Source organism: Bactrocera neohumeralis, chromosome 6, assembly GCF_024586455.1.
Source record: "Bactrocera neohumeralis isolate Rockhampton chromosome 6, APGP_CSIRO_Bneo_wtdbg2-racon-allhic-juicebox.fasta_v2, whole genome shotgun sequence".
NCBI lineage: Eukaryota > Metazoa > Arthropoda > Insecta > Diptera > Tephritidae > Bactrocera > Bactrocera neohumeralis.
The window spans coordinates 48,165,634-48,177,964 of NC_065923.1; the positions used below are offsets into that span (position 1 = coordinate 48,165,634).

At 34.1% G+C, this 12,331-nt stretch overlaps 2 protein-coding genes across 11 annotated transcripts in view; both read left to right on the forward strand.

Annotated features, from left to right (window-relative positions):
- Nucleotides 1-9,464, forward strand: part of LOC126762565 (NAD(+) hydrolase sarm1) — a 146,207-nt gene extending 136,743 nt beyond the window's left edge. For 5 of the 10 annotated variants that reach the window (XM_050479408.1, XM_050479405.1, XM_050479411.1 and 2 more), the window contains 5 exons: nt 73-252; nt 317-486; nt 2,452-2,645; nt 3,346-4,435; nt 8,924-9,464. In XM_050479408.1, the coding sequence (XP_050335365.1) occupies nt 73-252; nt 317-486; nt 2,452-2,645; nt 3,346-4,435; nt 8,924-9,008 (1,719 nt within the window). In that variant the 3' untranslated portion in view covers nt 9,009-9,464. Of the gene's footprint in view, nt 1-72; nt 253-316; nt 487-2,451; nt 2,958-3,345; nt 4,436-8,132; nt 8,733-8,923 lie in introns of those variants that run through there. The other 5 variants (XM_050479409.1, XM_050479406.1, XM_050479407.1 and 2 more) reach the window with 4 other exon arrangements.
- A 684-nt stretch (nt 9,465-10,148) lies between these two features.
- LOC126762600 (uncharacterized) lies at nt 10,149-11,582 on the forward strand. Its single transcript, XM_050479471.1, has 3 exons — nt 10,149-10,358; nt 10,421-10,608; nt 10,666-11,582. The coding sequence occupies exons 1-3, from the start codon at nt 10,250-10,252 to the stop codon at nt 11,482-11,484; spliced, it is 1,116 nt and encodes a 371-aa protein (XP_050335428.1). The 5' UTR covers nt 10,149-10,249; the 3' UTR covers nt 11,485-11,582.
- The last annotated feature ends 749 nt before the right edge of the window (nt 11,583-12,331 follow it).

Here is a 12,331-nt window from a genome sequence, read left to right on the forward strand (position 1 = left end):
TAAGTTTCCAATGCTACACATAGTTTGCGTACGTAATCTTATTAATATCTTTCTACTCATCTCTTTCGGCAGGTTCACTTGCAGTTGCGCGGTTTCTCGGTGTTCATCGATGTTGAGCGCCTGGAAGCGGGCAAATTCGATAATGGACTGCTAAACAGTATTCGACAGGCGAAGAATTTCGTTTTAGTATTAACACCAAATGCGTTGCAACGCTGCGTGGATGACGACGATGGCAAGGATTGGGTGCATCGCGTAAGTACCTGCGCGAGTTGTTAGGATCTAGTACCGTTATTTTATGCTACAATTTACCTTACAGGAAATCGTCGCGGCGTTAAAATCAAATTGTAATATTATTCCTATAATTGATCAACAATTTATGTGGCCAGAGACCGATCGCTTGCCAGAAGATATGCGCAGCGTTTGCCATTTCAACGGCGTCACGTGGATACATGACTACCAGGATGCCTGCATCGATAAACTAGAGAGGTAAGTTATCACTAAATGCGAAGTGAGTGTTCATTACTCCGTCGGAAGTGTTAAAGGTTCACGGAATGAAGCGATTCAAGTTGATAGGGCGCGGTTTCTTAAATATTTGTTAAGATCTCATTACAACGCTAAAGCTAAGCTTCGTTTAAGAAGTTAATAAGCATTTGAGTTTTTGTGGCACAGACCCTTGTATATAGACAAGTGTGGTGAAAATGCTAGTAAGTGCGGTGAGTATTCACAAAATTTAGCAAAGACAAAAACCCTATATAGTCGTGAGGGAAACTTTTTCATGCAGAAAAGCATTTTTAAGGACAAAAATTTTCATATAATTGTGGACTTACTAAAAGAGTAACGGCATTGTTAAGGGGTTATAAACAATTAGAAGGCCGAAAAAAGCAAATTTTCCAGAACTTTGTCTGAGAAAACTTTTAAAGTTATTGAGCCAAAAATTTTTACACAAATTATGGTATCTTTTAACCTGGACTTAGTATTAGTAAAATCATTTATTTTTACATTTTTACAAAGACGTTTTGCGGTGACCACTATATCTCTGAACTGGAGCCTCTGAAATTAAAAAAAAAACTAAACAGATTTCGTTAAAGTAATGTTAAATTTAGTAAAGCAAATCGAAAAAATAATAAAATTTTTTAACAAAATGGCGGTTTCTAAAAAAAATCGATTTTTGCCACAATTTCGGCCTTAAATTTTTTGTAAAAAAAATTGTTATTAGTGAGAAAAAATATTCGTTTGATGACTACAAAATATATATTTAAGAAGCTCGTGTTAAAATTTGAGACTAATCGGTGAGTATGGCTAAATTTTTTAAAAGTGCTTGACCCAGATAATTATTGTGGATAATTTAAAGAAATGACAGCAGTATTATGGTAGATTTCTAAATTCCAGCTGTACAGCTCAGCGATTAAAAGTCTTAATATACCCATACCACACCAACATATTTCAAGGTCCACCAGCCGTTTCTACTTTATTTCAATTCATTATAATTGGGTCTTCCCAATACTAATCAAAAGGAGCAAGGCCGAAATCGCAACTTTTAAAATGTTTTGCTCATTCCGCATACCTTTGAGCACCCTTCGCACTTATCTACTTTAGTAAATTTCACTTTCCACTAATATGGCAGCACTAAGTACATTTTATTATAGTATTTCTGATATTTATGCTCTAAATATTATAACCTAACCAAATTTGCTTGCAATGAAAAATAGAAATGAGTATAAAAACAAGAATTTTGCCAATTTTTCCATATTTTTTCTACAAATTTTCTTGTGATTTCGAAAATCATTTTACCGCCACGCCACAGATGGATATCATTATAAGTTTCCAATGTTAAGCGGATTAATGCACTTGTGACTGAAAATTATCACCGGCTTTTGCCTGAAAGGTATACATACATATTTCAAGTATATTTTTACTTATACTTTCGCCAAATTTCCTTTCGCCACATCATACATTTCGCAGTGGCAAAGTGTTTGCGACGCATTATTGCACTTTTATTTGCTATAAAATCTACTATAATCCTTATAAAAATATCTTCAACTCACATATTTAAATGGAATATATAACTTTTTAACTCATGAACTCGCGTCAAGGGATTGACGAAGGTGCAAAATTTGTCTGTTACTACTTGCATGCTAAAATAACTAGAAAAGATTGGACACAATCGCGAAGTATCGGAGACATTACGAATTGGAGTGATTTTTTACTCAAAACTCTTCTCTACTCTCAATACTAAGGCAACTCTGTAATGTACACACATACAACACACTCACAAAATTTCATTTGCAAAATTTGGAACATATTTTTGATTTTTTATTATTTTTTTACTTTATTTAAACTAAAATCACTTTAACCGAAACTTTTGCACAGAAAACACAAACGGATTTTTATTGCCTTGCCAACTTTATTAAAAAGTATATTTTCCTTTCTTTCCTTCCCCATACACGACAGATTCATGCGTGGTGAGAAGAATTTGGATCGCCTTGTGGGCATACCCAGCACACCGGGCTCGGTGACCTACCAAAGAATGCACAGCAATGACTCCGACTATCAGCAGAGTGTGGGCGGCGGCAGCGTCGGCGGCGGTGGCAGTGGCGTTGTATGTGTCAGCGGTGCCGGTGGTGCGGCGAATAGCAGCGGACAAGGTGGGGCACAACAAAATACGTCAACTACAAATACAACAAATACGAATACATAGAACGGGGCGATCCAGCGTTGAAAAGCCGAAAGAAAAAATTAAGCCGAGCAAATGAGTCGCCTGGATTGCCCCGCAATATGAGGTCATAGAGATATTATGATTATGACGAAAAAAAAGATGCAGAAAGAATGAGGAAAACAAAACAAAAGCAATTATCATAAAAATATGTTCTGCAAAATAAGATTGATGAATGTTTATGAGCATAGTGATTATGCGAACGCAAACTCTTCGAATATATACAAGCCTCTATATACATATACATACATATATATTTATTAGTAGATATTAAATTTAGACTAGCGTTTAGTGAGGAAGCACGAGCAAAACTAAAAAAAGGAATTATTCTCCACATTAATCCCAAAACCGAACACCTCGTTTCCCAACTCGAACTTACTCCCTACTATTTGATATTTATCAAAAGATTTATTTACTCTTACAAATAGTTACTAACACAAAAAGTTTTCAAAATTTCTTTCGCGCGTTCGAAACACACTACTTAAAGTGTAGGTTAGCTTTAGTAAGACGTAAACAGTTAACTTAGTTATTTATGTTAGTACTTTCGTGCTACTAAAAATTCTGAAAACTCTAAATGCAAAATTCAAATTTTAATGAACGTTCATATTTAATTAATACTAATCACAAACTAGCAGCTAATCACCAGGCAAATAGATACCGGCAATCCCCTTCACCGGCCAGACAACGGATCGGCGGCAGCTGCGGGCCGCTCGGCAGCAACGGTCAACTGAGCATGTTCGGGCGTGGTTCGAAGCGCAACCTAATCACGCCGTACCGCACACAACAGACAATGGCGCAGCCGAAGGCGCTGCTGATGGGTGGCTCCATGCAAAATATGTCGCCGGCTGGCTATCGGCCACCCCGGCGCAGCTCGGCCAGTGGCATTAACAATGGCAATAGCAATGGCGCGGCAGCCGGTGCTGCCACTAATTATCGCAGTCATAGTGTCGATGAATTGCTGGACACCACCGACGGTTTGGGCTCCAACGATCGTATTGCCGATATGGCGGCACGTGTTACGGCCGGCAGCACAGCGCTGACCAACGCCAGTTCGACAAGCACATTGCAACCGGGCAACGATTATGCCTCGTCGGTCGGTTCGCTGTCCGAGTTTTCCAGTGAAGCGCCGCCGCAAGCGGTCGCTAGACGTGAGAAGAGCGCCAATATGCCAACGAATGCGCAGCACCGTAAATCGCGTTCGCTCGATCATTTCCTCGATGACAAGACGTTAGCGTTGGTGGTGGCGTCGCAACCACAGCCGGCGCTCATGGAAGGTACGCAGAGTATGCAGAATCTTGCCACACCCGCAACGCCCGATCTCAAACGCGGCACACGCACACAACCGTTGACGCAACGCGGCGACAGCGTGTCCACATCCAGCGCCGCAACCACGCCCGAACCGGCCGATGTCGGCTTACGGAAGGCGCACGGCGGCGGCATGCTGCCTGTGACGCGTCGCAGCCCAGAGGGTGTCAGCTCGACGGATGATACACAATCGTTGCGCAGCAGCAATACCTCATGCGGCAGCATGTTCAGATCGCAGGTGCGCGCGTCGGCGCACACACATCGCGGCAGTCAGAATAGTGGCAAAACGTCGTCAACTTCGCTGAGTAGCAATGCGCCCGGAAACAACACGCACAGCAACAGCAACAACAACAACAATGCAAACAATAAAACCATTCTGAATCGAACAATTAAAAAAGTTCGTTCGCTGATGAAAAAGTAAGCATCACACACACACACAGTCACACACTCAAATATACACTCCAATAAACACTTAACTCGTATACCCGTTCGTGTATCAGTGAAATTGCGATCTCAATCAAAATCAATATCGAAATGTTTGCGCCAATCAGTTCACCCAATGTACATAAATATGTTGAAACCGTAAACAATCAATCGTATGCATTCGTGTGTCACCATATTATCGCCCAATCAGCAGTTAACTTGTCTCGCTCACTGTCTCTCTTTCTCTCTCTCCCGCTTTCCCTTCTTCTAATAAAACTGCTTCATAAAATGCATTTTAAAATCTAACTGTTTCTCATTAGTGTCTTGTTATTGCCATAACCATCTCGCCGTGCTTACATACATACATATGTAGTAGACATATTATATGTTATCCATAACCATACAATTTCATACATTTACATATTAGTTAATGTAGTTAGTTTATAAGCTAAAAGTAAGAATTATATGGCGCTTGCCACCCAGCGAGTGTTATGCCGCGCTTAGATTTTAGACCTGATAGCTTAATTCCCGCTTCTTCAATACAACCCTGCAGTTGCATAGCTCAGCATGTGTTGAGTGACTCTCTCACGAAATTTTTTTCAGAACCCCATTAAAAAATATACTTTATTAGGTCAACAAAGGCTTTATACACCCATGTAGAAAGTAGAGATTACTCGAACAGAAGCAAGACGTGAGATAAATCCAAACCAGCGGTGTATTATCACGTAGCGAAGACAGTGTTAAAAGCCAGAGGCCTTGCTTAAGGCATACATATGTACATATGTAGGTTGAGCACAGTAAACAGATTTTTAAGACTTTATATGATATAATTATACTCCGTTGTAACTTCTAGCAACTACTCTACTTATTTTTTGATTTTAGTAACTATAAACAGTATCAAACTCTTCATTAGCAAAGTTTCATAGCCAGCTTTCCTAGTTTATTTAGATATTCTTGACAAATCAGATAAAAGTACGACAAATGTGTCTTGGTATTTCAACCACTTAGTTGTAGAAAATACTAAAAAAGTTAGGAACAGATGATTATAATTCCTCAGCTCCAACTTACAGCGCAATCTCTTCAGCATTCTCAGTCAATCTAAATTTCAGCGCAACCCTTTAACCTCACAAGAGTAAAGAGTTCTGTTACGGCTAATGCCTCCACAAATGCGCCTTATTCCCAAAATCGGTTCCATGCTCTGATAATGTAGTCGCAATAATCTATTAGCACATTTTCAAACAAGAAATAGATAGAAGATCTCATAATAGTTACAAATTCAGCACATTCTCAGCCCATAAACAGTTGAAACTCTGCACATTTTACGCTCAGTCAAACTAGACACTTACATCACTGCTGCCAATATCTACTTAAGGGGATTTATAAACTACACATTCAACTTTCTTTATGAAAAATAACGCATCTAAGGATTCTTTGCCTCCCCTTTGCGCTACAAATATATTTACATTAACAAACGAAGTGCTTATCTGGTAACAGTCTCTCGCGCATTTCAATACGTTTTTTCGCTTTTCAAAAGTAATTTTATAATAACAAAATTTCTTACTAATATTTATTACAAACTAACAGTGAACTTTGGTAGCGTAGGAGATTAAAAATAATAATTGAGCTAATGTGACGTCAGCATAGCAGCTGATTTTGACAATTGCGCTGAGTAGCATTTGACGTCGCTGTAATCTCTCTATTTAACAGAAAACCAAGTAACTGCTCATTTTTTGTTATATTAGTTGTTGTTGTTTCGACTTTTAAAATACGAGAATGGAAAAAAATGCTTGTATGCCAGCTTGTGTGCGAAACCATGACACTTAATACAAACATACAAAGAAATTTGATCATTCCAGCGACTGGAAGCCAAACTAACCGAGAAAAAATCTATTTGCCTTGTGATTAGTAGGGTGGTTCGTATTAACCGAATGCATTCAAAATGAATTGCTATGAAAATTGTTCATTTTCTCACATAAAATGCTAATTAATTATTATTAATTAATGGATAAATAATTAAATTTAAAAAAAATAACAAAAAACTAAATAATGAAATAAAAACATATTAAGTAAAAAATACGACAACAACAAAGCACGCGTCATAAGTTAGTTCTAAAGTTTTTTAAATAGTTAATAACATTGCGTCCAGTTTTTCCCACTGTCCGTTGTCTTTTTTCAATATTTTTTATTTCTTAACTTCTTGTAAATATGTATGCCGTCCGTTTGTCAAGAACAAAGAAAACCTCCACATGTAGGCGGAGTAAGCTAGAAATATTTGCATAAATTCAATGAATTTTCTGCTAACAATACAAAAACAAAAAAAAAGAAACCAATACAGGCCTTAAGTTAAATAATAGAAATTATTATTAAACTATAATATTAAAGAAAAACCACGAATATATTATTTTAACAGGAGTTTATTACAAACAAAAACTAAAAATATAAAAAAACGCAAAAATATTTTACATTAAAAGTTAACTTTGTAAGTGATATTTTTTTCATAAACCTTAATTAACATACGCTGTATATTGATTTTAAATGTAAACGTACATTAAAAGTGTCTATAAAATAATAATTTTACATAATATATTGTTTTTAAAAAATATAACCAACAAATTTATTGCAAAATACCCATTGGCTTTAAGTGAAAATAAAACAGAAAATACAACAAAAACAACTTGCATTTATTAAAAATATGTAAATATAAAAAAATTATGGCTTGAGAAAGCGGGCGATCAATTACGTTTCTAGGAAAATTGAACGGGTTTGAAATCGAAAATTAATTATAATTATGGTTAGCGTTATTTTGAAAAACTTCTATTATTCACTTTTGGTTTAACCTGTTTACAATATTTTTATATACTGTTTTCTAGTTAAATATTTTTTTTAATACACACACTAGTTTTCAAGTCTTAATTTTTTTAATTAAAACAGAAAATTTTCTAATAATTTACATTTTTTTATCCAGAACCAAATTAAATATTTTTAGCACATCTTACTTTTTTTGGAAAGCATATTGTTTTAATATTTTACTTTTTTATCGGAAACTAAAATATTTTTCACTATTTTAAAGTTTCTTGCTATAAGAAGCTGGCACAAATAGCATTTGCCTTGTTATCACAGTTTTCTTATTTTTGTTTTTTCTACTTTACTGTGGTATTATTGTTTTCTTGTCCATAAACGTATAGATATACTTCGTAAGTTCTAATTTGGATTGTGAAATATGCTCCATTTTTTTTAACAACATCCAACATTTATTATATATAAGTACGTATATGTTTTAATTGAAATTTTTTATATTGATATCTGTTATTTTGTCTAATAGTAAGCATTGTTCCACATAAATTACATACTTCACATAGTTTTTTACATGAAAAATTATAATATATTTGTGTTCAATCCCTTTTTCAACTGCTAACGCTTAATGTTTTGTATTTTAATCAGCTTGTGCACTGCAACTGTACGCTTTGTTTTTGTGATTCACTTCTTTTATTATTTTAGCCAAAGCAAATTTTCGTCATATGTCGCATTTTAGCTTAATTAATTCAAACTAAATAATTTGCAACACTAATACTTAAACTTTCTTTAACGCAATATTGTTTTTGTTTTTGCACGTATGCCGTAAAAAACTTTTAATAAATTTTTCAAATTTTCGTATCTGTTATTTTTCAAATTTTTGTTTATTTTTTCGTAGACCATAAGAGAGCATCAATAACTTGTTGCGCCTTTTGCCTGAAACCGTCGTCGTGCACGCCCATTTCAACGTGTCTGTCTCCTCCAACACAACTGCATCCCAATGTCACCTAACTTGGATTATCATTACTGAGCACTGTGTGATGTGTCTGATAACGCATACATATATACATACAAACATGCATAAGCGCTAAGTGCAAAAATATCGGCAAAACTTTAACAATTTCGTTTCATAAACGAAACACCCTAAACATAAGTGAAAACTTAGCAGCACACGAAGTGGAAAAAATGGCGCTTATCAAAACCGTAATCCGACCGAACTAACCAATTGTTGTTATTGGTTGTCATTGTCAGCAACATTCAACCTGTATCTTGTATATTCATGTCTGAACGTGTACTGCGTTTTTGTTGTATTCGTTTAATTAGATGTAAACAAAAGCAATTAACTCTTAAGTCACTGTCAACTTTTAATTTATTATTAATGTCACTTTTCCAAAAAAAAAGAAAATGAAAAACATAACCAATAAAAATCTAACATAGTGTTGGTGCATAAGAGTAAATTTTACGAAAATTAAAACATAAATCGCTACTAAATTTTCAACTTTGTTTTAAACTTATTTATTGTTTGTAAAATATTGTAATTTCACACTCTTTTCTTTTTTACCATTTTGCACTTGCATTTTCTTTATGCTTCTGTGTGCGTCATATAAAATCACCAATTTTCTCCCACAACAAAACAAGTGTTGTAAACTAATTATGTTGTATTTATTCTGTAATTACACGCGCATTTAGTAACGACTTAGACGACGACGAAATACGTGATTTAATATTAACAAAAACAACAACACCATCCTCCAGCAGAATTATATTTTGCTAGTATCATACAGATTATAAATACGGACGAGCGGCACCTGTCAGCAAAGCAGTTGACCGAGTAATTGCAAGTATTTGAAGTAGTTGTATTTTGGAACAGACGCTTCCAATATCTTTTCAAGCGCCATGGAGCAAGCGCCTTTTGCTGCTTTTGTCTCGCTTACAAAAGTAATTACGAAGAACTTAAGCTCCAACTAGTGCATAGCTTTAAAAGGCTTAATGCGCGTTACGCCTGAGAAATCGAGTAAGAAGGATAAGGGTTAGCTGTATATTTAACAAAATTATATCTACCGAAATCACCCTAATCTAATTTACTAACGAAAATTGTTTACACTATTTTAAAATTGTAATTGTTAAGAATTTTCGTATGTACAACGTTTTGTAAAAATGGAAAATTATGAATTCAATTTTACAAAGCAAGCAACGAATCGAAATAAATGTTGGAAGTATTATTCTTATACATTTGGCGGGCTTGGTTGATTTATTCGCTGCACGGTACGTAAGTTTTCTAGAAGGATCAGCTTTTACTTTTTACTATCAGGCACTAAAACATATCAGTGAGTACTGATAGCAGAAACACAAGTAAAAGTTAATTTTACGTATTGCACACTACACAGTAAGTATTTTCACGCTTAACATAAAAAGCATATTACAAACAATATTTTATAATTTTCAATTTTACCAATAGGAGAGCAATTAAATATTTCTTTTTGAGTATTTTCATGTATTAGTTTAGCTCGTCGTTAACTTTGCACATTATTTAAAATAACAGCCGGATATTGTTTCAATTATTTATTTACTTTCCAACAGCTGTTTTCAAGGAATGTCTAATAATCGATTGAACTTTAGCGTTGCCAACTATTTTATACAGAAGCGTAAAAGTACAGAACGTGTATCATACTTGAAAACTTCCGTAAAAAATGTTATTTGTCACTTGAAAAAATTGCGCTTGGTTTAATATAAGAACTAAAAAAAATAAATCTAATAGTTACTAAATACATACTAATCAATGAGTTTTTGTTGAAAAGTTTCTTATGTGCAAAATATTCAATTTAACAAAATTATTTAAGTCAAAGCGAAGAAAATATTTTTTTCTATTTAAAATATGGCAGCATTGCGTTTCAACTTACCTCTACTCCACATTTATCACTTTTGTTTTGTTTACAAACTTTCATAAAATAATAACTAATTTTTAAGATTTACAATTATAAAATATATAAATTAAAAATTAGGGAAAAAGATTAAATGGAAAAAATGTCTACGGCTAAAGTTGACAAACAATCTCAATCTGGTCTTAAACGAACAGTTCCTGAGGGCACAGTAGAGGAAGCACTTGAACTAAATAAACTGTATGGTATGTTGAAATAATTACAATTGCTAACAAATTAATTCAAATTACAATTATATTAACTTTAGATGATTTACGGAAGCAACTTTCCTTGCCACGAACTGACCGCTTGGGCGGACGAGCGCTGGCTACTTGGGACCAAGACGAAAAAGCGGTACACGTGCTACGTAAAGATGGCAAATTTGGAAATTTTGGTTATAGTCATGGTGGTCGTCTATATTTGGAATATTACGAGGCGCTTTTTCTCTTAGAAATGGTAAGATTTTTAAATAATGATTAAAAAACTGCAGTTAATCAATTAATGTGCTTTCAGAATCGTTTGCAATTAGAATATCACTCCATGATAATGTCAATTGAACAGGCTTATTTATTACTTTTGGGAGAGACAGCTACCCCTAAATGCAATGAATATCTTGTATATGCACATCTAACGCGCATTGGCTATATTTTAGTGAGACATCAAAATATTCCTTATTACGACAACATCGAACCAACCGAAGAGGACTGTGCTTGGGCACTGGCATTAAATGTCATTAATAATCGCGCAATACCCGAAAATGTAAAAAAGTCTCCACATTTTGTAAAAGTAAAAAAGGAAATGAAACAAATTAAGGAATGCATAACCAAACAACAGATACACGAACAACAACAATTAAGCGAAGCAGATTCATCATCCATAAATTTCAATGGAAAAGTCATATCTACTGGTAAACGAAAAATCACAATTGAGGAAGCAGAAAATCCAACAGAGACGAAACGAAGATGTCTAGAGGTTGCATCTAATCAAAAAAGCTTTCTTGATTGTCTCAAAGATGAACCGGAATACAAACAATTGCAAGCAACATTCGCAAAATTCGACATTATTCAAATGGGCGATGCCAATATAAACGCGGAGGAGGAGGTACGCAATTTACACATAGCTTTCGATTTGTACCTTCATAATAATGGATTCAAAAAGCGATCACCAAAGCCACCAACTTTCCGTTTACTGATACTAGGGGTACATGAGCCGTTCCCTACGCATGCAGAAATAACAAATATATACAACTTGCAGAAGTACCCTGTGCCTATTTTAGTAGTTTCTGTGGGCGAATCAAAGCAAATACAAGCGTTTGTGTATTATTTTAGTTGATTCACTATATCAAATGTACAAAATTTTATTTTATATTAAGTCTAGTTGTAACAAATATTAATAGTTATGTTTTAATAAAATAGCTAACCAGTTTGAAACGTTTCTTTTAAGTTGCGACAAAACCCATTGTATAATTTATAAATTAGTAATTCATTTTATCCACACACAATCTCAGATTCTATAAACAACGAATTTCACACATTTTTATAAATTATTAGTTTTAGCATACAAATAATGATAACTATTTCCGGTTGGAAAATGCACAATTCCCCACCAATTTATATAGGATTTGAATAGGTTTTTAGCGTTAATCAGCTGTGTGACAGAGTTGCATTTCGATTATTGAGAATATTTGAATCCATAAAGGTCTGTTCGAGTAAACTTTATTTGTATATAATTATTAATTAGAGGTTTTTTATAAATTGTGGTATAATTTTTTATGAAAATTTAAAGAATCTGGCACATTTGGTGTTTATTTAATTTTATTGTTGTGTTTTTGAGTGTTTAAATTTCTGTGCGCCTTAAAATTTATCTTTATATAACTATTTCCGGTTTGGGAATTTCAAAATGTCAAATTATATAAATTGTAGACATAACTACAGGATTCGGGAATTATTTAGCTGATTGGCAAAGTTGCGTTTTGAGTAGGAAAATATTTATATTAATTAAATTTAGTAAAGTACTAGTAGATACAAAAGAAAATAATATAGAATTTAAACTTAATAAGAAAATAATATGTATTATTATAAATCGAAAAATTGCACACTTTAATTGCTGAATTTTTGAACTTTAATTTAAAATTTCTTAATAACTATAAGTTTCCCGTGACTAAATTTTGTTCCATTAT

Excerpts from the sequence above, each read along its gene's own strand:
- LOC126762600 (XM_050479471.1), top strand. The coding sequence starts at position 10,250 with ATGGAAAAAATGTCTACGGCTAAAGTTGACAAACAATCTCAATCTGGT. Across the intron at positions 10,359-10,420 it reads TGAACTAAATAAACTGTATG|ATGATTTACGGAAGCAACTT; the intron begins GTATGTTGAAAT and ends TATTAACTTTAG. Across the intron at positions 10,609-10,665 it reads CGCTTTTTCTCTTAGAAATG|AATCGTTTGCAATTAGAATA; the intron begins GTAAGATTTTTA and ends ATGTGCTTTCAG.